This window comes from Onychomys torridus, chromosome 4 (assembly GCF_903995425.1).
Source record: "Onychomys torridus chromosome 4, mOncTor1.1, whole genome shotgun sequence".
NCBI classification, from domain to species: Eukaryota; Metazoa; Chordata; class Mammalia; order Rodentia; family Cricetidae; genus Onychomys; species Onychomys torridus.
Genome location: NC_050446.1, coordinates 10,478,040 through 10,502,836, shown reverse-complemented (window position 1 = coordinate 10,502,836; position 24,797 = coordinate 10,478,040). Strand labels below are relative to the sequence as shown.

At 52.2% G+C, this 24,797-nt stretch overlaps 1 protein-coding gene across 2 annotated transcripts in view; it reads left to right on the top strand.

Annotated features, from left to right (window-relative positions):
- Positions 1 to 9,103: 9,103 nt before the first annotated feature.
- Positions 9,104 to 24,797, top strand: part of Ralgds (ral guanine nucleotide dissociation stimulator) — a 36,542-nt gene continuing 20,848 nt past the window's right edge. Inside the window, exon 1 of one of the 2 annotated variants that reach the window (XM_036183458.1) lies at positions 9,104 to 9,534. In XM_036183458.1, coding sequence (XP_036039351.1) covers positions 9,517 to 9,534 — 18 coding nt within the window. In that variant the 5' untranslated portion in view covers positions 9,104 to 9,516. Of the gene's footprint in view, positions 9,535 to 12,292; positions 12,449 to 24,797 lie in introns of those variants that run through there. The other variant, XM_036183461.1, reaches the window with a different exon arrangement.

Genomic DNA, 24,797 nt, shown 5'->3' with positions numbered 1-24,797 from the left:
AGACTGAGCCAAAGCTCGCTGCCCCCACAGACCTTGCTCACTCCAGTTCTGGGAACCTGGGTGAGGTGGGGTCCTGTGGACAGATGTGCCACACCTAGAGGGCAGCAGTGCTCATCAGCTTTATTGTGCCCTTGGTCCCCTCTGTATCCATGGCTACTATACCTGTGGGAAGCCACCAGGTATGGAGCTCCAGGGTGGTGAGATAGACAGGCCAGGTTCACAAGATGCTAACAGCCTTGGCCCAGAGGAACCTTAGAACCATGGAAGCCAGGCAGAATTGGACATGGTTGAGAGCTTGGTTACCTAATACACACTTCCCTAGGCAGCAGTATCTTTTCAATGGAAGGAAGCAACATGGTGGGTTGAGTGTACACTCTGTAGTCATGCAGGCACCCCACAACCCACCCGTCCCTGGCTCAACCTCAGCCTGTCTTTATATATATATATATTTATGTTATATATTTGAGATCTTTATTGACAGATAATTCACATAGTACACAATTTTCCTGTTTGCACAATTTTATAGACGTTAGTCCAGCATCCTCATAGGCTCATGACAGCATCACCATTTCCTGTTTTAGAACATCGCTGTCTTCAATTTCTTTATTTCTTTCCTTTTTTTTTTTTTTTGAATGCCAAATGCCGTTTATTGAAGGAGGGAGGAGGTCTTAAATACAGGCTTACAGCACAATAGGAGAACCCGGGAGAGCAGAAGTTCACTTCGATGTTTTTTGTTTGTTTGTTTGTTTTTTGTTTTTATTTCTGAGACAGGGATTCCCTGGAACTCACTCTGTAGCCCAGGCTGGCCTCGAACTCACAGAGATCCACCTGTCTCTGCCTCCCGAGTGCTGGGATTAAAGACATGAGCCACCACTGCCTGGCTCACTTCGATGTTTTACAAGCTTGCATCTAAGCTGTTAATGCCCCATATGCAGGATACACAGACAAGGAGCTTCCCTTAAGCATTCAGGAGGGAGGAATCTCGCAGGGAATTAGCATAGGGAGCAAGGTCAAGGTCAGCAAGCAAGGCAACAGTTATCCAAAAAACGGGGGCCAGGGCCCTACAGGTCCCCCCTTTTACTAAAAAATGAGCTTCTGACTTAGGTTGTTGGGACGTCAGCAGGTCACCTTACCCATCATGGAGACACCTGTCCAGGCCACACAGGCGCTCTGTCTTAGGTTAGTGAGCGCCTCCCAGGCATTACCCATCTCTGAATACTTATTATCATATAGGCTCAATTGTGTGAGAGCTGCAGAGTTAAGTGTTGCCAAAGCTCTCTAAGTGGTGTTGGGCTTGCAATCTGCGTGTTAGACACAGAAAAGACAAGCGAAAGTCTTAACCCACCCATAGCTGGTAGGCTAAAGGCAACTGAGCCATTCCCTTCCTTAATGAGCCTTACTGCAAATTGGAGTCCTTGTAAGATGGTATCCCGAGAGCAAATGGAACTTGAGTTTGTAAATTTATAACTTTCAAAGCCAATCAAAATGTATATAACTTGATTTAAATTTGTCATGCCCAATAGAATGTGTTGCTGGAAAGCTTCTCTCCAGGTGCCACCAAGCCCCCGCAGTCCCATAACCCATGTATAAAATAATCACTCAGACACTTATATTGCCTATAAACTGTATGGCCATGGCAGGCTTCTTCTACTTCTTTTAAATTAACCCATTTTTATTAATCTATACTTTGCCACGTGGCTTGTGGCTTACTGGTACCTTACATTTTGATTGTCATGGCAGTGGCTGGCAGGTGTCTCTGCCTCAGCCTTCTACTTCCCAGAATTCTCTTCTCTACTTGTCCCACTTATACTTCCTGCCTGGCTACTGGCCAGTCAGTATTTTATTTATACAGAGTGATATCCACAGCTCTTCCCCTTTTTTTTTTTTTTAAATTAAAGTTAACTTTCACATAGTAAAATTACAGATAACCAAACAATTATCAAGCAAGAATTACAGTTGTAATATCTAGTCTATTTATAATAACTAGTCTATTTGGCAAAATTAAGATATCTATTTTATGTTTGTGAGTCTTAGGTTTTATATTTAACTTATTTTTTTATCATAACTAAGGAAAACTAACTATCTAGCTTCAACTACATCAAAGACCTCAGAAGGATATAATATTACCTGAGAAATGGGAAAAGGATGCAAGCAACTTTTGGGAGTCTTGTAGGGTAGACAGAGACAGCTGGCAGCCTGGACAGTCACCTAATGTTCCTTTATAAAGTTGGGGCATCTGTCTTGAGCCCACAGGGCTAGAGACTCTAACTGTGGTAGCTACATTTGCTGCCAGGGTCTCCACTGTACTAGCTGTAGTAACTATGAAATGGCAATCCCAGAAACAGTAGTAGCAGTGGTCGTGACTGTTATAACAGCAACAATGGCAGCAGCGATGTCAAATTCTCTTCTGGAACATGTGGGCATCCACTTGAGCCTGTTTTTTTATACCTTGTTATTGATCTGCCAGGCAGGGGTGGTCATAAGAGTGGGCAGGCAGTCTCCGGTGCAAGGGCACAGCCTGGCAGAGAGGTCTAGAGTCCAGAAGAACCCTTAGGGCTTCTAGACAGAGGAGCTGGAACTGACCCTTTATCTCTCCCAGCCTAGCTTTGCGCCCATGTCTAGCCAGTGTGGTACTGCCTCTCTCAGGGACAGCTGAGACCTTCATCCGGTTCTTATTCAGGGCATAGTCTCACACACTAGCTAAGAGACTAAACCTAACTTGTAGGAGCAAACCACCATCCATGTTGCTGTCTGGAAGAGGCCAAGGTCTGGGATGGGAGCTGCTCCAGACAGAGCTTGGCCCACTCTCTGAAGGTGTCCAGGGAGAGCTCCAACAAGGAGTCCTTAGCCTCTGTAAAGAAGAATCAGATTTGAGGTTTGTAGAGTGATAGGCATCACATTTCCAGGACAGACTGAGGTTCTGTGGGCCCAGAAGCTTTAAAATCACAAGAAACAGGTGAGCAGGCCGGTGGTGGTGGTGGCAGCACATGCCTTAATCCCGGCACTCAGGAGGCAGAAGTAGGCAGATCTCTGTGAGTTCAAGGCCAGCCTGGTCTAACCAGGACTACACAAAGAAACTCTATCTCAAAAAGAAAGAAAGAACAAGTGAGCAGCTTGGTGATAGCTCAAGGACCTGAGTTCAATACCCACAACCCATTTGTCCTAGTCAGGGTTAGTATTGCTGTGATGAAACACCATGGCCAAAGCAAGTTGGGTAGAAAAAGGGTTTGTTCGGCTTACACTTTTATATCACTGCTCATCACTGAAGGAAGTCAGGACAGGACTCAAGCAGGGCAGAAACCTGGAGGCAGGAGCTGATGCGGAGGCCATGGAGGGGTGCTGCTTACTGGCTGTGATAGTTTGAAATAAAATGTCCCCCAAAGGCACTCTTAGGAGATGTGGTCTTGGAGGGGGTGGGCTTTGAGATCTCATATATGCTTAAGCCATGCTCAGTGTGACACACAGTCTACTTCCTGTTGCCTGCATATCAACATGTAGCAGCACCTTCTCCAGCACCATGTCTGCATAGATGTCGCCATGCTCCCCTCCATGATGATAATGGACCAAACCTCTGAAAATGTAAGCCACTCTGATTAAACATTTTTATTCTATAAGAGTTGCTGTGTCAGGGCTGGAGAGATGGCTCAGAAGTTAAGAGCACTGGCTGTTCTTCCAGAGGCCCTGAGTTCATTTCCCAGCAACCACATGGTGGCTCGCAACCATCTGTAATGAGATCTGGCTTCTTCTTCTGGCCTGCAAGGATACATGCAGACAGAACACTGTATACATAATAATAAATCTTTTAAAAAATTATTATGTATACAGTGTTCTGTCTGCATGTAGCCCTGCAGGCCAGAAGAGGGCACCAGACCCCATTACAGATGGTTGTGAGCCACCATGTGGTTGCTGGGAATTGAACTCAGGGCCACTGAAAGAACAGCCTTTGCTCTTAACTGCTGAGCCATCTCTCCAGCCCTAATAAATAATGTTTAATTAAAAAAAAAAAAAAAGAATTGCTGTGGTCATGGTGTGTCTTCCCAGCAATAAAAACCCTAACCAAGACACTGGCCTTCTCCTCATGGCTTGCTCATCCTCCTTTCTTTCTTTTTTTTTTTTTTTAAAGATTTATTTATTTATTTATTTATTACATATACAGAAGAGGTCGCCAGATCTCATTACAGATGGTTGTGAGCCACCATGTGGTTGCTGGGAATTGAACTCAGGTCTATTGGGAAACTCAGGATCTTTGGAAGAAGAGTCAGTGCTCTTAACCTCTGAGCCATCTCTCTAGCCCCCTTATTCTGCTTTCTTATAGAACTCAGGACCACCAGCCCAGGAATGGCCCTGCTCACAATGGCCTGAGCCCTCCCCCATTAATCACTAATTAAGAAAATGCCTTATAAGGTTGCCTACAACTAAATCTTATGGAGGCATCTTCTTAATTGAGGTTCCTTCCTCTCAGGTGATTGTGTCAAGTTGGCATAAAACTAGCACACCATGTTTTACTTTGTTGGGTTTTTTTTGTTTGTTTGTTGTTGTTGTTTGTTTTATTTTTTAAAAAAAAAGAAAAAGAAAAGAAAAAGAAAAAGAAAAAGCTGGGCTATTACCTGTGACTGGTGAGGCCATTTCATTAAACCAATAACATTTCTGACTGAATTCTCAATACTTAGCCTCATACCCAAAGATAAGTGTAACTCTCACCCCTCACCAAGACAGCTTCTTTCTGCAGCAGATGAAAAGCACCACAGAAAACCACAGCTGGTTAAAATGCAGAGAACTGATCATGGGGTGCCCAGCCCCAGTTGATACATCTAAACAGAGCCTCTCCACCGAAGGCTCAGGGAGCATCACAAAAGAGGTCATGAAAAGCCTGGAGAGCCAGAAGACCAGAACAGCCCATGGGTCGGGGTGGATATCTGTTTCGAGATGGTGTCTTTTCTGTTTGAGAGGAAAGCAGTACCCTGAAAAATCTCAACAATGCTGTCTAGACGAGACCTAAAAATACCACCACCTATTGGCATGCCAACAGGGATGAGGAATTCTCACAGGCTTCACCCCTAGAAAGAGAACTACAGGTGATTGACAGCTGCTGGAGGAGGGCAAACCAGTCTTCTTCGTGAACAAACTCCTTGATAAGGTAGCCAGTCTGAGAGATTAGCCCTAAACACCTTCGAGCAATATTCCATGAACTCAGCAGACTATTCATAAACTGTGGGTCTGGGTGTGTAACAATTATAACGAAAGAATAAGCCGTGGTGAGACAGGCATGGGAAGGATGAGAGGAAGAAGAGGGAAGGAGAAAATGTTGTAAATACAGTGCTCATATGAAATTCCCAAAAAGCAAAATTTAAAAGGCCAGGTGTGGTTGAACACATTTGTAATCCTAGCATAGGGAAGCTGGAGACGGTCTCTACTCTGGAGCCCACTGGCCATTCAGCCTAGCCCAATTGGCAAGCTGCAGGCCAATACAAGAAACTATCTTTAAAAAGGTGGATAGTAGCTGGGTATGGTGGCACACACCTTTAATCCCAGCAATCAAGAGGTAGAGGCAGGTAGATCTCTGTGAGCTCAAAGCCAGCCTTGTCTACAGAGAGAGTTCCAGAACAGCCAGGGCTGTTACACAGAGAAATGCTCTCTGGAAAAACCAAAGTGGGGTGGGGGAAGGTGGATAGTGCCTGAGGAACAACACCTGAGGTTGTCCTGTGAACTCCCCTTCACCCTCCCCAAACAGACAAAATGGCAGATGCTTACAAAGTTCAACCTCAGAGCCTCTGCTCCAGGTTCAAACACTCTGCCCCTTCATGGCCAGCAGCAACCATCATCATGGCTGAGCTTATAGGACCCGGCCACACAACGCTGTTCATGCTGCTCCCAGGCCAGGCCTGCCAGTGGACAGACGAGCAATTTCCTGGTAATTATTCCTGATGGCACATCTTCCTGGAATCCTGCCTTGATTTCTGCTACTCTCCAGAGTGGGAGCTTTTCTGCTTCCCCATAAATTGTCACCATGCAGGCTTTAATGCCCCTTCCCAAGCACTGTCCCGCTAGGCAGTGAGCTCCAAGACATCAGCTGAGCTTCTCCTGGTACCTCACATCCAGCACTCCATGGTCTGAGTGAGTGAGATGAGAGGCAACAGAGTAAAAACCAGTTTAGGAGTTTGTTTTAGGACCCAGGGAATGTTGGGCATGTCACCCACCTCTCAGAACCCCATCAAATGGGGTGAGGGCTAGGAGACTTTCGGCTCCTGTCCTTCTTGGACTTTGACTGCTCCGGCCCTGGGCCATCCAGGCAGGAGACTGCACTTTGGAGGAAGCTCAACTGCTTATATCTCCATGAGCCACTGGAGGGCAATGAGGCAGGTGCTTGTGATCCCTGCTGGGGTAACAGTGCCCATTCAACCCCTCCAGCCATCTTCTCCAGGATGCCTTAGTTCAGAGGAGACTGGGCAGGGTTCCTGGTTCCTGGACAAGGCTCTGGACCTCTAGACTGCAGTAACCCTCAACTGCTTGCCTGAAATCACCAGGCACTCCAAGCCCTAGCTCCTTAGAATCGCCATCACATCTCTGTGGTTGCTATACAGCATGGCTTTGAGGGCCTGTCGACCTTGGTTCAAAACCATAGTTGGACTTCACTATAACCTGTGACCAGTGGGAAGGGGCTAAGACTCAGAGTCTCAACATCTTTGGGATTCTGAGAGTGTGTCCTTCCCAGCAGCCAGGGCCGGGAGATCCTTTCTCAGAGTGCTTGCTACCACTACTGGAGCTCCCAGCAGCCCTGCCAGAACAGGTGCTGGGGCACAGAAGCCAGAGGTGGGGGCTGAGGGAGTGAACCACCGGTCACACTCTCTCCTGTGGGGAGGAGGCTGTACTTCCAGGCCCCTGGGCCTTCAAGATGGAGCAGCTGTGTCTTTGGCTGCCTTGTGGGGGATGTGGATCAGTGTGTGCTCTGTGTGCACGGGAGTGGCTGAGGAACATCTCCCTGCCTTCAGATGCCCACAACATTTGAGTAAATACAGACCCTTGTCATTGTAGTCCCCAGACATGACAGAACTACAGGTGGCTTTACGTATGTAAAGGGACAGGGGTGTACGCGAGGGCCGGTGGTGAAGGAGGGGAGTTAGAATGCTTGGCCACATCCCAGCTGTGGGGTGGGGGTGTGAGCCTTTGCCCTCCGTTGCCCCAGTGTCAACTTTCTGATCTGTTTATATGTTGATAATCATTCCCAGATGCCCCACATTTCAGGGCTAGAAAATGCCCCGCATGCTTAGTCATTCTTTTACCAGAGGGGGGCGTGGAGACCCAGGCAGCCCTGGCAGGCCCCAGCAGGAGGGGATGCCTGGCCCTTTGCTGTTCCCTTGTTAGGTTCCCAGCTATGAACAAATGGAAGCAGAACATCTGAGAGTCTCGTCTTCAGGAAAACTGCACCAATGCAGGAACAAAGTCTGAGTGTTGGCCAAGAGCCAGCAGGTGGGGGCGGGGGTAGGGCCAAGCAGGGTCACCAGCCCCCAGGCTTGGGTAAGTGCCTTGCTGGCAATGTTCTGTGGGAAAGAGGGCAGTAGGCACTAGCCCTGCCATCTTCCGGCAGCCAGCGGGAGTCTTGAGCCCTCTTCAGGCCAGGGCAACTCGGGAGGTCCTTCTGAAAGGGCTTCTCAGCCCTGGGCTGCGTAGGGTCATGGGTGACTTCTGAAAGCCATTTTCTTTCATTGAAAGTTAGTTAGTGGGCTGGAGTGATGGCTCAGAGGTCACTGGCTGCCATTCCAGAGGACCCAGGGTCAATTCCCAGCACCCACATGGCCGCTCACTACTGCCTGTAATTCTAGTTATAGGGGACCAGAACCCTCTTCTGGCTTCCTTGAGTACTGCATGCACAGCAGGAAATGTATCATACACATAAAAAATAGTAAAACAAATTAAAAGAGAAAGTGGATTAGTGATTGCCCCAGTAAGTGTGTTTTAAAATAAAACAGGGAAATGGAGGGCCTCCAAAGGCCCACACAGAAGACACCCTGGCTGGGGAGAACCCAACACAGGATGGAGCGATGAATGATGCTTCTAAATCTCCCAGGCACAGTTGGATGTGGTCACCAAGGCTGATTAGCTGTGAATGTTGGTGATACTGCTCGTTATAAACGAGGCTTCTTGTTTGTTTAAATGTTTTATTTCTCTATTTTGAGACAGGGTCTCACTCTGTAGCCCTGGCTGGCATGAAACTCTCTATGTAGACTATGTAGGCCTCCAACTCAGAGAGACCTGCCTGCTTCTGCCTCCTGGAGCTGGAATTTAAGGTATACGCGCCCACACCCAGCAAGATTTCTTATTTAGTTGTATGTGTGTCTGTGTCTGTGTGAGTGTATGCTGGTGCCTATGGAGGCCAGAAGAGTGTTAGAGACCCAGCATGGGTCCTGGAAACTGAACTCGGATTCCTGGAATCCTGCCTTGATTTCTGCTACTCTCCAGAGTGGGAGCTTTTCTGCTTCCCCATAAATTGTCACCATGCAGGCTTTAATGCCCCTTCCCAAGCACTGTCCCGCTAGGCAGTGAGCTCCAAGACATCAGCTGAGCTTCTCCTGGTACTTCACATTTACCTCCGGCCGGTAAGAGCAGCAAGTGTTCTTACCAGCTGAACTATCTCTTCAACTTCTAAAACGAGGCTTAATCCTGACTGCCCAAGGGCTCCTTAGTAGCAATGACTCCCCACACCCCAACATCTGCTCACCTCCAGATACAAGGACCTCGTTTTAGGCTCTCTCCTAACCCTCGCACAAGCGAGGGACAACCTGGACCTCTTTGTGACATGGAAGGGAAGGGATAGGAAAGATGGAGGTCCGGGAGGGAACCTGATCTTCCGGCTAGTCTCAGAGTCTTATTTGACACCAGCCTTCCACCAAGCTGAGTCCTGCAGGTGGCGTAGGGATACCTGGCTCTCCATGTCCACCCAGCCTCAGCACCCATGACGGTGATTCTAAACCCTGCCGGGATGTGAGTACTGCGTAGACGACTGGGCTGAGGGACACAAGAGACCAGTCCAGCAGAGCACACGGTGCGCGGCGCGTGCGCGCGGCGAGGCGGGGTCACGTGCGCGCGCCGGCCGGCACCGCGCGCGCGCCAGACCGACCTCCCTGAGCCCTGGTCCATTCGCGTGCGCCCCGCGGGAAGGCAGGCCGAGCGCGTCCCCGTGCTCGCGCGCCGTGGCCCGCCCCTCGCACCTGCGGGCGGGCTGGGCGGGGCCGAGGCGGGGTCGCGCTGTCCCCGCCTACCCGTCCCGAGCCCCGGGAGCTCCGGCGGAACCGAGCAGCGAGGCCTCAACTGCCGGGAGCGCGGCGAGGCGAGGCGCGGCGCAGACAATGGGAGCAGCATTGGCGAGGGCCACGGAGCCCCGGGCCTGGCGGGGACCGGAGGCCGCGCCATGAGCTCTGCAGCCGGACGCCCCGCTGCGCCGCGCGCGGGCCGAGGCGAGCGGCCTCTGCGAGCCCTGGGCCGCGCCCTGGGACTGGCGATGAGCCGCCGAGGCTGAGGATGATGGTAGATTGCCAGGTGAGTCGGCGTGGGGCCCTGCAGGTGGGAACGAGGCCCACGCACACCCGGGGAGAAAGCGGGGCCGCGTCCACGCAGAGCATGCATTTACGCTGTTCCGCGTCCAACCTGTCTTAGTACAATCGGGAAACTGAGGTCTGGAAAGAGGCACGCCAGGTGGGCGGAGACCAGCGGAGGAGGGAAGGCTTCCGGTCTCTTGGGTCAGGGCTCAACCGTAGCGTGGGGTTTGCTTTGGGAATGAGAGTCTCCTGAGGTCCTGGGGAACACTGGCCACCCCCTCCATCTGGAGCCCACCCAGGCACGAGCGCACACTGCTACTCACTCTAGAAAGATCCTACAGACTTCCTAGGTTTCAGAGGAGGGCGGGACAGTGAAGAGGTGGTGAGATGGAAGAAGGAAGAGGCAAGAGGCAGCTCTGTCTTGGGGCTGAGGCGTCCAGTCTCCTAGCAACATTGGGGGTGCCCATTGTACGGGAGGCACTGGTGGACAGAACGATGCTAGGATCCCCAGGGTCTGCTTGACAGAGGTCATCTTCAGAGCAGCCTGTAGGGCAGGGCGGAGGTCCTTGGTGTAGAGGGGACTGCAGAGAAGACCTCAGTTTCCTCCTTTGCAGATCGGGGTGCTTGGTTTTTGTGATTCCCCCAGGACCCCCACGGGCTTGTGGAGTGTCTGTCTGTTGGCTTTGGCTTTCCTTCGGTGACCTATTACCCATAAAGGTTCTAGGAAAATGCCTTCCCCCTGGTGGACTTGCTGAGCAAAGATCAAGCAGCCTGAGGGTTTGAGTGACTTAAAGGCCTGAGTAATGCAGAGGGCGGCCAAAATCTAGACCGTTCCTCCAGGGTCCAGGGACAAGACCACCCTCGTTGGAGTATGTGGTCCTTATTTGAAATTAGGGTCAAGTTATTGCTTAGATTGAAAGAGGAGGCCTCCTGACTGAGCCAGAGCCATCAGAGGGAAAGAGGGGCAAAGTGAGGCTTCTGAGATCTTTGTGGTAACTCCTGGAACCTACAGGTCTTGTTCCTTCGCCCAGCAGGGGCCTGGGAGACCTGCTACCTTGACAACATGCAAACAAAAGGTTGTGTTTTGTTTTCTGGGTTTCTTGCCTGGGGCTGTAGTGCTGGTACTGGCCACCGGGCGGCAGCAGTGTCCGTGTCCTCAATGGAGTGACAGGAGCCTGGGGACAGGGTTCCCAGTCATACTGTGGGTGTTGTCTGTTCCACTCTTCCAGGCCTCCCATCACTAGCACCCCTGTCCTCAGGGTGAGCTGAGGGGAAAGGCTCCAGCTTCCCCTAGTCTTTTCACTTAGTGCCTTGCATGCCTGAACTCCGACCAGTGCTTGCCTTGCTCCTGGGTGTGGCTCTAAGAGTGACAGGGTGTAGGCCCTGCCCCCTGGGAACTCCTAAGTAAGTAGGAGGAGAAGCAGAGAAGCAGAGGTTCTGCTTATCCGCCACAGTGTGACAGCCTGCCCCTAACTCACAGCTAACAGCCTCCAGACCTTGGTAGTAGTAATCCTTCCAGGTTTTGGGTTACTGGACCCAGGCTGGTTCAGCTGGGAAAAGCCACCTCTAAGCTCATTCTAATGTGATTGGCAGGATGCCATAGGGCCTTGGGCCTCGGTTCTATGTTGGCCATGAAGCCCTCTGTGGGTTCTTTGCCATGTGGGCCTGCCTTTCTGTGGGCCTGCCTTTCCGTAGGACAGCCATAAGATCAGAATCCACTTCTTGGAGTCAGTCAAGGAAGATGGAGGGTCAGGAGGAAGCAAAAGAGAAAGCCAGAGAGACAGAAGCCACATTCTAAAGAGAATATTGGTAGTGATCTTGCAGTTGCAGTATTTGTTGATTAAGGGTCTACCTGATATGTAGGTGGAGCAGAAGGACCTAACATGCAAGCCACTGGGAGGTTTATGCCAGAGTGGCATTATCTTATTTTGCTTACTAGCCAACCACCCAGTGTGTAGACTAGGAAATGAGCCTGTCCTTAGAACCCTGCCCCAGAACCAGGCTTGTTGTTTGGGTTTGTATTCCTTGGCATTTCCCATCCCCACCCATACTTCTTCTACCTCTTCAGTCTGTGCTTTAGTCGCAGATGGCATCAACCCCCAAGTGTTACAGGTGTCATCTTCCCTGTATACAGTCAAGTTGATGCCAGAATGAGCCCCCGCTGTGCTCACAGAGGGACTAGAGAGGCCCTGGGAGGCACAGTGGCAACCCCAGGAAAACACAAGGGTGAGGCACAGTGGCAACCCCAGGAAAACACAAGGGTGACCCACATGGCCCCAAGTCTCTTGAGCTTCAAGGACTAGGGATATGGGAACATAGAGGTTGGTTGGCTCAGCATCCAGGGTGGCTGTGAGCAGCAGGAAGCTCCTACCTAAACCTGCCATTGCTTTCCTATCTCCCATCACCCCACCCCCCACCACACACACACACACACACACACACACACACACACACACACACACACACAATTTTCTTTTTCTAATTTTCATGTATGTGTGTTATGCATATATTTAATTAATTAATTAATTTATTTATTTATTTGGTTTTGGTGAGGCGTTTTGTTTGGTTGGTTTTGAGACAGGGTCTCTATATAGCCATGGCTATCCTGAAACTCACTACGGAGACCCCAGGCTGGCCTCAAACTCAGAGATTTTCCTTCTGAGTGCTGAGATTACAATTGGCTGTGCACCACATAACACGATGCGCCGCAGGCAACACGGCCCAGTCCTCCTCTACGGCCCGTGGCAGCCTTAGCGCTGTGCCTCACTGTCCTCTGGGGCAAGATAACACCTCCATGGGAGTAGGTGGGCAGACAGCGTGCCCTCCCTCCTCTGTGAAGCCTTCCTGATCCTGAGGAGTTCTGAATAGCCAGGAACTTGAAAGCCCAGGAGCCATCAGATCACCTGTTCATGCAGGTACTCATGCATCAGTGCCATGTCGGTAGATGCCAGGAGCCCTGCCAGGAGCCTTGCTGGGTACCGTGCCGGGGAACAAAGCCCCAGCTCCCATCCCTTCCAGTTCTGGGAGGAGGGAAGGCTGCAGGTGTGCATCCCTTTACCTGCCTACACTTATGGGAAGTCTCCACCTTCAAGCACACTCTAGCTGTGGGTATAGATGAGAGATAGGACCCTGGTAGCTGCTGTGCCCGTGAAGCATAGGGCTCCCTGCCTGCTTCAGAATTTCAGTGACTTCCTCTGTCCCTACCTCGTTCTGTTGTTGTTGTTGTTGGCTGGTTGGTTTCCCTATAACATTCTTTCTTTTAAATATGTGTTTTGCTCATAATGCCATAGGGTTGCAGGGGCAGAGGTGGATTTGGGGGAGAACTGTGATTTTGTTTTTGTTTTAAAACAGGGTCTCATATAGCCCAGGCTGGCCTCCAACTCCATATGTAGCCAGAGATGCCCTTGAATTCCTGATTCTCCTGTTCCCCAACTCCCAAGTGCTAGGATGATAGGTGTACACCACCCTATCCAGTTTATGCTTTGCTGGGGATCGAATCTGGGGCCATGCGCATGCCAGGCAGCACTCTACCAACTGAGCTACGTCCCTCAGCTCCTAAGCAGGGTTTATGTCTGTTTGGATGCTGGCTTATCACTAGCTCTTGAACAGACACCCAGTAGGTGCCAGGAGACTGTCATGAGGCCAATGTGGGTAAGCTGCTGTGTGGCGCAGGGCCCCTGTGATTTCAGATGTCTAGACCTCGCTACAGACCCTGCTGCCTTCCTAGTTATGGAGAGAAACTGAAGAGGTTTAGAAACTGGCAAAGCCACGTTCAGGTCACGTTTTGCAATGTAGGTGTCATGGCTCTGAATTAGTAAAAATGCCTGGTTCTTCCCAGGGAAGACCAACCCTGGGCAGCTTTGGGGCACCATTTTTCTGAACAAGTGGCCCATGTGAGGCCTTATCCTAAGTGTTTCCATTGAGTATTCCTTTTGAACATACAGCGTGTTTGAAGCAGAGATTAGCTCTTTTTGTGGGCCAAGACCAATAAGGAAAAGAGACCTAACAGCTATCATCAGGTGGTTTGGAATTTTGTCCTGACCCCAGCCTGAAGCTGCCACTGGATCTTTCCAGGTGGACAGAGGCTACTTGCAGGAGACATCATGGGGGCAGGAGGCAGAGCTAGCTAGCCCTATCTGCCATGGGGGAGGAGCTTCAAGCTCTTGGCAGTACTGAATCTTGCTGGGCCCAAAGCCAGTGGGAGTGGCCAGGGCAGGGCACAAATTCTCAGGCCCTCCCCTTCTTGGCAACCCACATGACTCAGTGGTCTGGTAGAAGGGCCAGCCAGTGGGCAGGCAGCCAGAGCAGGGGAGCCCTGCGGTGAGCCAGTCTCCCTAGGCTTTTCCCAGGTTTTCTATGCTGGTGTGGGCAGGTGTGGCCTGTGCCTGTTGTTACCCGAAGCTTCCCAGTCAGAGCAGAAGGCAACACCCCATGGCTCTATGAAACTTCCTGTAAGTCTCTTGGAGGCTCTGTGGCCTTCAAACAACGCAGGAGCCCCTGAGATGCTCACCCTGCCCACAGATGGCTCTTTAAGGACAGAGGCACCCTTGGCGTTTTAAGGAAGGCGGGGATTGTGGGAAGGAGTGGCTGGGAGCTACAGCCGCCAGTGTTGGATGACTCTCTCTGATGTGTGGCTGTGAGGGAGCCTTTCTGCCTGGCACATTGTGGTGATTCGGTGGTGTCTGCATTGGTGGTTTTTGTGTGTGAGGGCACCCTGAAATCACCAAATTGAACTGCTTCAGGAGTGGAAAAGATTTCTCCTTTGGACCTAACAGTTGTGACTCTGCACTAGGCACCCATCAGGTTAGGGGTAGTGGTGAGGGCTAATGGAAGTTAGAATCCCAACCCAGGCCTCGTCCACATGACAGTCCACCCTCCCAGGGACATGGACCTGCAGCCTTACACCTGTCCTGCCATGGCCACCAGGCAGAAATATTTTGTGACCTTTAATTGGATTCAAAGTAGAGGAAAGTGGGCAGCCCTGGGAACTGAACAGGTCTGAGCGTCCCCTTGGACGTGGTACTGATGATATGCTTTGTGACCTCTGATATGCTTTGTTTGCCCTCTTAGGGCTTCCCTGGAGATAATGACTGTGGTTCAAGTTTGGCCCAGGCTGGGTAGGAAATGTTTTGGGTTCACTGAGAAGTGCTAAAGGCAGGGCCTGACAGGGGACCAGGGCTTCAGATCTACCCCCATCTCCAAAACCTCTTTGGGTTAACGTTGTGTTTGGGCTGCAGGGTGTGGATGTTGGTAGTGCCACTGTCTCAGGGCCTTTTGGTCAGAGCTGAGGGGTATAGGTACAACCCAAGGCCTACACTCTCCCTGGTCTCAGCAAAACCAGTGGAGCATGAGCCATAGGAACATGTGTTGAGTGACTTGTTGATGGGCCCAGTTCCTGGTGTGTGTGATGGAGGTGGTTGTGAGGGGTGGAGGAGCTGTCCCCACCCTGCCCCACAGGACCCTGAGTGTCAGGTCCATAGGCAGTAGGAAAGAAGAGGAGCAGAGCCAGGGCCCCAGTCAGCCTCCTGGACAGGATGTTGTACCGAGTAAACAGCTTCTGGAGGAGTCACCACTCAGCTGAGTCACAGTTCCTAGCGACAGCCACTATCTGTTTATAAACAATGGGCTGTCACCCTTCAGGGCCTGCCCCCAACTGTGACGGGTAGGAAGACACCCCACCCCACCCCCACCCACTCCCCATGGTAGCATCCCCAGAAAACGCTAGCGCTTGGGCAAAGCGACACCACAGGCTTATGTGAGTGGCCGGGTACCTCGTCCCAGGGCCACTGGTGTGCACAACAAAGCAGGTGACACACTTGTCCTTGGAGAGTGGGCATGAGCTGCCTGCACATGCAGGCAGGGGTGGTGCGCTGTCCCTGTGGCAGGGGCTCAGGGGCCACTGCCCGTCCTCACAGTCCTCACGCCTGTGGCTCCAGGAGCTCCTGTGGCCAACCTCGTTCCAGGCAGTGACAGTGACAGTGAAGTGTCACGTGGTTCCTGAGGGGCCTGGAACAAAGGGCCTGCTCTCCCAGGCCAGCCAGTGGAAGGGTGGGGCTGGGAGCATGTGGGTGGGAGGAGGGGCAGGAGGCCTACTGGCTCCTCCCTCCCTCCTCCGGTCCCTCCTCCTAGAACCTCAGCTTCAGGAGTGGCAGCTGGTCCTTCTGGTCCTGTTCTTTGACCTGGCTGTGACTCAGACCCTCCAGCCCTCTCAGCTAGCTCAGAGCTGCTGCCCCAGGCAGCCCTGCCCTGCGAGAATAGGAATAGCCCCAGGATCAAGCCCTGCAGCTCAAGTTAGAGGCTCCCACAGGGATGGGAGATGGGGGTACTAGGCCTGGGATGCTGGGAGGGATGGAGGTGTTGGGCAATAGGAAGTGTGCATCAGAGGCAGGCGTTGTGTCTTGCAAAGGCCTGGTAGTCAGGAAGTCCATATAAATGCTTGTCCATCAAAGGCACCAGCACAATACCCTTGCTCTCCTGTCCCCTTTCCACTTCCTCCACAGGCCTCTGTGAACCCTGAACAGGTTCACATCATAGGAAACGCCTGTCTTACTGGTGAACCTGTACCAGCCAGGGCCAGTGGCTAGGTGGGCAGGAAGTACAGGAGAGAGAGGGGCCAACATGGAGGACAACCAAGCAAAGGGGAGGGGCGGGGCATGGAGCAAGAGCCATGCTGGGAACTCCAGAAGAAGAGGACCAGAGCCTGGGGGAGTCAGCCGGCTTTCCCCCTCAGCTGCTCTCTCCCAGGGAACAGATTTCCCTGGAGACACCTATTTAAGTGAAAATTTCAGAGTAATTGCTGGAGGCCCAGTTACAAGGCCATACTGTGTGCTGGACAGACCCCAGACTCTCATCTGGAGCTCCCTCTGCAGAATGGAGCCCAGCTGTGGTACTAGGGTTGTCCAGGCATTGTCCACTGCCATCTGCTCTCTCATGTCCAGTGCCACAGCATCCCCGGGAGAATTAGTGCATCTTACACTGGGTGCTTAATGCTCCGGTCCCTACCAAGTTCTTGTGGCATTTGCCAAGGCTGCTGGTGTGTGTGGCAAAGCAGATGTCACAGGTATCCTGGGAGAGTGAGGAGCTGCCGAGAGCCTAACACATATTAAGTTTGCAGTACCTGTGATATGGGCCCATTTTACGGATGAGAAAAAGGGGCCCCAGATGCTCGGGGTCCCAGAGTCCTGAGCTGGCTGATTTACAGCCTATGGGCACTGCTGTTTCTCAAAGGTCAGGGCTGAGCTGACCCCTGGCTTCCCAGGGGACAGTGACAAGGAGCAGGAAGTGTGCCTGGCACACAGCGAGGAGGCAGCTGGGATTGGTGGTGTGTCACAGTGGTCTAAGAAGCCTGCTCTGAGTGGTAGGCTGCTGAGGACATGGGAGAGGAGGTGGCTGAGGCCCCACGCAGAGCATGCCCAGGCAGATGAGGACTTGGGAGCCTCTTCTGGATGGGACAGAAACCAACTAGTAGAAGGATTTTAGTGGAGACATGTGAACAGGGAAAGGAGGCACAGGCGTGTCAGCTGCAGGGCCCCTGCGCCCTCTGGCTTTGGTTCGAAAATGCCTGCTCAGTCTGGCCTGCCCCCTACTCTCTCCGAGGTCCCTGAAATCCTTTCTTCATCACAGAGCCCTCTGGGTGAGTTTAGGGTGTAGATCTTGCCATGAGGCTGGGGTGGGGTGAGAGGGGCAGCAAGAGGTTGGATTCAAGTTTGAAAGTCTCTGTATATATGTCTTGCCTTCTTCCATCACAGATGAGGAAACTGAAGCCCAGAAACAGGTGTGTGCCTGCTGCAAGTCCTGCAGGAGGCAGCAGCAAGTAGGGACAGGGACCGAGGCTTGACAACCCTCCCCAAGTCCTTGAGCCTCCGGCCAGTCAGTCACCCTGCAGCGCCACTGGAAGAGGATGTGAATTGCTCAACGGGCAGAGCTCTGGTGTCTGTGGGACTCATCCTAGATGCTGGGTCTCAGCCATCCCCACTGGGGATAGACGTGCCTCTGGGGAAGCTGTAGACTCACTGGCCACCACCCTCCTCACTTCCTGTCTCTGAAAGTGCTGGGTGCCCAACCAGGGTCCCAGGAGCATGCAGCCTGGCCTCCACCTGGCCTTCATCCTGGTATCAGTGGGCCTTGGGTCAGGTCTGTGGATGCAGATGGAAGCAGCCTGTGGGCTTGGCAGACAGGAACCAGCGAGGCCTTGGGCAAGTGTCTTTCCTGGGCCCCAGTTCTTGTGTGTGTGTTGATGGGTGGGTGGAGCTTGTTTAGTGGCTCCCAGGGTTTGCTTTGGGGTAAAACCAGGGGGAAGGTGGTGAGCACTGTCAAAGCTAATACACCAACTTCGCTGCTGCCCCTTTCCTGACGGGATGCCCACCTCGTTCTCCTGGGGTCTCTTTCTGGAATGCTGGCAGTGGCAGTGCCTGGTTTTACTGCCCTACTGGATGACATGAGCAGCTGTCAATCCTGGTTTAAAATGAAGTACTGCGCCTAGTGTGGTGGCAGCACCTGTAATCCCAGCATTAAGAGTTCAAGGTCATCCTTGGTCTCATAGTAAGTTAGAGGTCAGCCTGGCTATGTGACATTATCCCCTACCCCCCCCCCAAAAAAAAGGGGACAGAGGAGCTATGAGTTTGGTGGTCAGGAAGGGTGTGTGTGTGTTGTATGTGTGTGTGTGTGTGTGTGTGTGTGTGTGTGAAGCCTTGGTTCCTGCCCCTGCCCCTGCTTGGTGTGTGTGTGTGTGTGTGTGTGTGTGTGTGTGTGTGTGTGTGTGTGTTGTGTGTTGTATGTGTGTGTGTGTGTGTGTGTGTGTGTGTGTGTGTGTGTGTGTGTGAAGCCTTGGTTCCTGCCCCTGCCCCTGCTTGGTGTGTGTGTGTGTGTGTGTGTGTGTGTGTGTGTGTGTGTGTGTGTAAAGCCTTGGTTCCTGCCTCTACTTGGTGCTGCCTCCTGCAGGGCTTTCAGGCACACACCTGCACCACACTTGTCTGTGGGCTTCAGTTCTGCGTGAGTAAGCATGGCTTCCATGCTGCCTCCCATAGACCTGGCTTGTGCTTACTTGGTGACTCTGCTCCTGACAGGGCTGGTTTGATCCCAGTGTGGAGACTTCCAGGTCCCCAAGGGAGATCAGTAGGAATGAGGTCTTGGGGGAGGGGGACTGGAGGGGTGATCTGGGTCCACCTAAGGGGTGTAGGTTCAGGCTAGAGCTACTGGGCCAGCCCAGAGCAGAGCCTTGGCCACTCATCCTTGCTGTGCCCTGTGGCCTGGTACAAGCGGGAATTCCTGGCCCTGCCCGTCACAGCAGCAGGTATGACAGCCATGCAGGTGACAGCAGGCCTTGGCACTCCTGGTGCTCAACTCCACTGGGGCAGGCAGGCAACAGGCACACTATCCGAAAGCCTGCCACAGAGCCCACTCCCCCACTGGGTTCCCACCTGCCATGGCCCGGGAAGCAGACCGGGTCCATGCCAGGTCGACTGTGCTCAGGGGGAGGAAGGGCTCGGTGTTCTTTGCCTGTGTCTCTGTGGTGACTGCCAGGCGGTGGGCTCTTGCCCGCCACACCACTCTCCGCACTCCCACTCCGACACCTTGGCCGGCACCCCTACTGGCACCCACTACTGAGGTGAGTGTTTGGGAAAGGCTGTCAGGTCACAGCCAAGGCCTGGGCCGGGCTGTGGGAGACGGCACCTCAGGGCTCCCTACTCTCCTTGTCAGAACTGGTTGAAGGAGTTTGGTAAGAAGCACAGGGAGGCCCTGTCTCCTTACCCAGTGTCAGCACAGAGGTGAGCTCCGGCTGGCCACCTGTCCCCGGCCACAGCAGACGGCATGTCTGGGACCTGTCACGGCAGCTTGTATTGGATGATGCTTCTTGGATTACATGGGCTTTGGTGTCTCACCGTCTGTGCTCCTGGGACTCTGAACGCTGGCTGGCCTGTCGGTGCCACTGCTTAGTGTCTCCATTTTCTGGGAGAAAAACTGAGACTCAGAGGTGACTCAAGACGTAGAGCAGGGAGCGGGGCTCAAAGCGGTTCCATTCCTCAGGACACTTCCCACTTGGCGCTTGGCTGAGTGTGTAAGGAGGGCAGGCTGGCAGCCTGCTGACCACCCTCCAGGGAAGGGGAGAGAGTGGGTGTCTGATGGCAGGGCCTCTCTGGACTGTGATGGGCACTTCTCTGTCTCCTGATTACCAGGCTTGGGGATCGATGAGGCTATGGGACACATGGAAGTGTTGGAGCCTTCATCTGCCGTACCTGCTCAGTGGCTCCCCTGGCTGCTCCAAGCAGCTCACACAGAGGGCCCAACAGCTTACCCCTTGGTCTTCCCTCTGACTGTTCTTCTCTCCAGCTCTCCATTTGGGGCTCAGCTTTGAGTCTCAACTTCATTTCTGCGTGTTTATGCCCCCATTAGCTCTCTCCTCTGCCTCCATCTACCTCAGGTGGCACATGCAGCGCTAGTGTTGTTGATGACTCCTCAGGGTTGTTCTGCAGTGGGCATTTGTGACTGGAGCAGTCATCGGGGTGGCCTTGGTTCTTGCTCCATAAATAATACTCCTCATGGTACCAGCAGACTGCTCTTTGCTCCTCTCAGTGCTCCCAAATTGGAACTGAATTGTTGGGACAGAGAGCCACAGTCTAGAGCACCCACTTCCAGGGCCCAGTGAAACCCAGTGAGGCTGATTCAGAATTCATGTGTCCTTATGTGGGCCATTTCCATTGCCCCAGGTTTGGTGAACTTTTTTTTTTTTTTTTTAACATTTGTTTAGAGTGTGTGTGTGCATGTGTGCACAATTTTTTTAAAATTATTTTTAGTTATAGAAAGATGTATGTGTCAGCATGTGGGTATGTTCATTTGACATCAGAGGAATCCGATTCCCGTAGTCAGAGTTTCAGCTGGTTGTGGATACAGAGAACTGAACTCAGGTCCTCTGCCAGAGTTTAACAACTGAGCCATCTCTTCAGTCCCCCCGTATTATTATTGTGTGTGTGTGTGTGTGTGTGTGTGTGTGTGTGTATGATGTGCGTGTGCTGCATACCACAGTGCATGTGTAGAGGTGAGGGACAGCTTGCTGGAGTTGCTCTCTCCTTCAGACTCTGAGTGGATCCCAGGGGTCACACTCAGATGATCATGTTTGCACTGTCTGGCAGCAAGCCCTACACCCACTGGACATCAGGCTGGCCTTGTTCCGGTCTTCCTTGACTCTGCCTGAGGTCAGCGATGTGTAGGAACGATGTCACATCCTTTCATCCAGTGTGACCTCCTGTGGAGGTAGATACTGAAGTTCCAACCTCAGTGTGAGGGGAGGCCCCTGGAGGCTACCTGGGCACAGGATGGAGGCAGGCCTGTCCCCCTGTGCTAGCTGCACCCACTCTGGCCCAGGTGCGTCACCTCCCGTCAAGGTGTGTGCTCACACACCCACACAGGGCCACCCCAGAACCCAGGCAGGCCAGGAATGATGATGCTCTAGTCGGGAAATGACAGAGGACCTGGGTCTGGCCACACCCTAGCTGTGTCCTTCCTCCCTGGACTCTAATGTAGAACAAGAGATGGGCGGGCAGTTTTTTACCTGCTAGCCAGGGGTGAAGTTTTCTGTTGTTTTGAGGCAGGCTCTTGCTCTGTAGCTTAGGCTGGTCCCAAAGCCATAGTTTTCTGGCCTCAGCCTCCCCAGTGCTGGGATTACAGGCCTGTGTCACTGTGCCTAGACAAGAGACAAAAGGATTTCTATCAGGGCCCAGCCTGGCTGCTGTCCTCACTGGCTGTGGCCCAGTCCAGGTGTGAAGAGGTGTTGGCGCATGTCTGTGGTTGTCCTGACATTGTCTAGTGTCCAGTCTGGCTTTGGCCCGTCTGCTGCTCAGCAATCATGGACCTGCGTCCCTAGGAACCAGTGCAGAGGCAGCCTAGGTGCTGAAAGGCACTAGTGATGTGCTCACCAAAGTTGGGTGAGAACTCAGGTTTTTCCTAGTGAGGGGGAAGCCCAGACCCTGGGGACCCGAGGCAGTGTGCAGATGGGGACTTGAAGAGGCTCATTTGTCAGGGAATCAGGGATGGTGTGGGGGCAGGGAGAAAAAAAGACCACAACAATTTGGCTGGACACACCTTTCTCGTAAACCAGGGATGGTGTCCAGGGGTCTGTGGCACTCTCAGAGTGCATGCCTCGTTAAGGCCACAGGTGCTGCTCAGCTCCCGCTGAGCCTCTGATCACAGCTGGTGCGGGTGGGTCACCCAGAGCTACAGGAGAAGCCTGAAGTTTGGATTTTTATGTGAAATCACCTGACCTTTTACTGTTGGCTCAAAAATTTAAAAACACTTTGCAGTCCAAACAAAATACACATGTGAGCCACACTTGGCTTGCTTCTAGTCTCTGTCAGTTCAAAGCCTTTCTCTCTGAGGAACATCCGACAGTGGAAGGTCGGCATTGTTCTTGAGGGGCTTTTTGTGCCCCAGCGGGGGCAGATGCATTTCCAGGAAGACTGGGAGCAGGATGAGGAAGGGGGAGAGATACCAGTTCCATCCACATAAGCCTCACTTGCAGAGGAGAGCAGTGTTCTCTATTGTTTTTTGTTTTTGTTTTTGTTTTTGAGCTAAGGCTCGAACCCAGGGCCTTACGCTTGCTAGGCAAGCGCTCTACCACTGAGCTAAATCCCCAACCGGGCCGTGTTCTCTAATACCCCAAGTGTTAAGACTCACCCAGGTCACTGGGGCTGCCCCCAGCCTTTCTCATGATCATGTGGGCATCGGGACTCAGTTTCTCAGGTGCCCACTGCCTGGGTCCAAAGCAGGATCCTGTCCTCTTCTACTGTAAGGATGTGTGAGTGACTGGGCAGAGTGAAGCATGCAGGAAATGGCTTAAACCTAGCCCAGGGTCACTGATCACCAGGTCTAAAGCTTGTGGCCTTCCCTCGGCGGCTGCTGGGAGCCCCAGGAGCATCAGAGGGTGATTCTCCACCCAAGCCTTTTGTTCTTTCAACCTTTCCTATGGAAAGTCCCAGATAGACCCGGGGTAGAGAAAATGGCATAAAGCTTTAACAAGATCAGTTCACCCACAAACCCCAGGTACATGGATCCATCCATACAGCTCATTTGGTAACCCACCATAGCATAGTGGCAGCTAAGAAATGATGTCCATGTCCAGCCCGGTGTGTTGGCAAATGCCTTTAATCCCAGCACTCAGGAGGCAGAGGCAGGCCAGCCAGAGCTGTCTCATAACCCCCCCCCCCCAAGAAAAAGAAAAAGAAAAGAAGAAACAATGTCTAATGCCATCAATATCCAGTAGTCTTCAGCTACCTGAGGTCAACCCTGCTCTGAAAATATTAAGTGGACAATTGTAGAAATAAAATAAAGTCTCTTGGTGCTCTGAGTACCATAATGAAGTTGAGCCTTTCATCTCCACACCCCAACCCCAATGAGAAATCACCCCTTTGCCCACTGTAGCCACACTAGACACTCTGTCAGCCCGACACTTGGCTGCCCGGGTCACTGCACCAACCTTTGTGGTCTCAAACACAGTTCTCTGTTGTCCTTATTTAAGGATCCTGCTGGCATCTTAGAATACATCACCCTCAAGTAAGAGGGGAGCCTTAGTTATCAGCCACTTTGTTCACAAAGCTGGTCTCTCTTCTTTTTGTGTATTCCCCCCAACCCTCATATTTGCTGGAAAAACAAAAACCTGTCTACCTGTCCTACAGGCTGTATTTCCATAGGTTGTAGGCTGGTGGTCTGTCCAGTGTGTCCTTCTGACCCCTGTCCCCCCAAATGACGGTTAGGTGTAGGTAGGGGTTGCTCACTTTGTGTGTTGTGTTCTCTAGTCTCACGTCACATGCTGTCCTAATCCCCTCTTCTAGGCCTGCCCTTGGTAGAGGAGCTACCCTGTAGCTTGGGGCTGATCATGAGGGAAAGCTTATGAGGCCTTGGGGAGGGCTGTGCTTGCTGGGAAGCATCTAGAAAGTCACAGCTGGTGCTGAGGATGCTAAGGGTGTGAGCCCTGCAGAGTCTAGGGCACCAGGCAGAGTGCGCTGTCTGCCAGCCTTCATCTCCTCACAAAGGGCATGAGGGCACTTACATAGGTGAAAGGGGGTCAGAGTAAGAAAGGGGTTGAACTGTTGGACCATGGGCCCTAGGGGGTTCTGTGCATCTGTATGTTTGTGTGGCTGTGTCTCTGTGTGTCTGCCTATACATGTGTATGTCTGTATATCTGCATCTACATGTGTGGTATCCATAAATAGGCTTCCCAAGAGGAAAGATGCAGCACAAAACAGGAAAGGAGCTTGGTGAAACAGCTGAGTGCCAAGCAGAAGGGCTCAGCAGACGGAAAGGCCCTCCACTGCTCTGCAAGGTCCATCCCGAGTAATTAGTGAGACAGGAGGCAGGTCCGTCTGCCACAGGAGGCTGCAGTGGGATTAACCGCCGAGGCTGGAGGGGTGGTGCCTCAGAAATAAGTATCAGAGAGAAGCTGCCCTTAGAAAAAGATATGCCAGGCAGTGGATGGCTCATGCCTTTAATGCTAGCACTCAGGAGGCAGGTGGATCTCTGAGTTCGAGGCCAGCCAGGGCTACACAGAGAAGCCCTGTCTCAAACAAAAACAAAAAAAACAAAACAAAAAAACAAAAACAAAAACAAAAAAAAAACCAGTGTGAGAGAGATGAAAACAGAAGAGAGAAGGAACAGGTAACAAAGCTGAACTGGTGCTGGGTCCTTGGGCAGCATTGGGGTTTGGGAGAAGCCCACAGGAAGGATGGGAGCCACTGCCCTCCTGTGATACACCAGGACAGTTGGCCTTCCCTGGAGGCAAGGCAGGGCCCCTGAGGCTTCTGAGCAGCCTTGGGGATCTCCACCCCAAGCCAAACCTGTCTATCTTTTTCGTAAACCATATTTATCACTGGAGCCTGCTCATAAAAATACTTTAGGACAATTTGAAAATTCAGAGAAAATTTAAGCCTTGGGGCTGGAGAGATGGCTCAGGAGTTAAGAGCATTTACTGTACTTCCAGGGGACCTGGGTTCAGTTACCAGCACCCACATGGCTCACAGTGCCCTCTCTTGTTCCACTTATGCACCAGGCACTCCTGCAGTGTACACACACATGCATGAAAAAATGATCATACACATAAAATAAACAAGCCTTTTAAAAGCATGCAGCCTCAGCCGGTGTGGTGGTCCACGCCTTCACTTCCAGTAGTCAAGAGTTAGAAGCAGGTGGATCTCTGTGAGTTCCAGGACAGCCCAGCTACACAGAGAGACCCTGTCTTGGAAAAACAAAACAAAACGCATACAACCTCACCCAGAG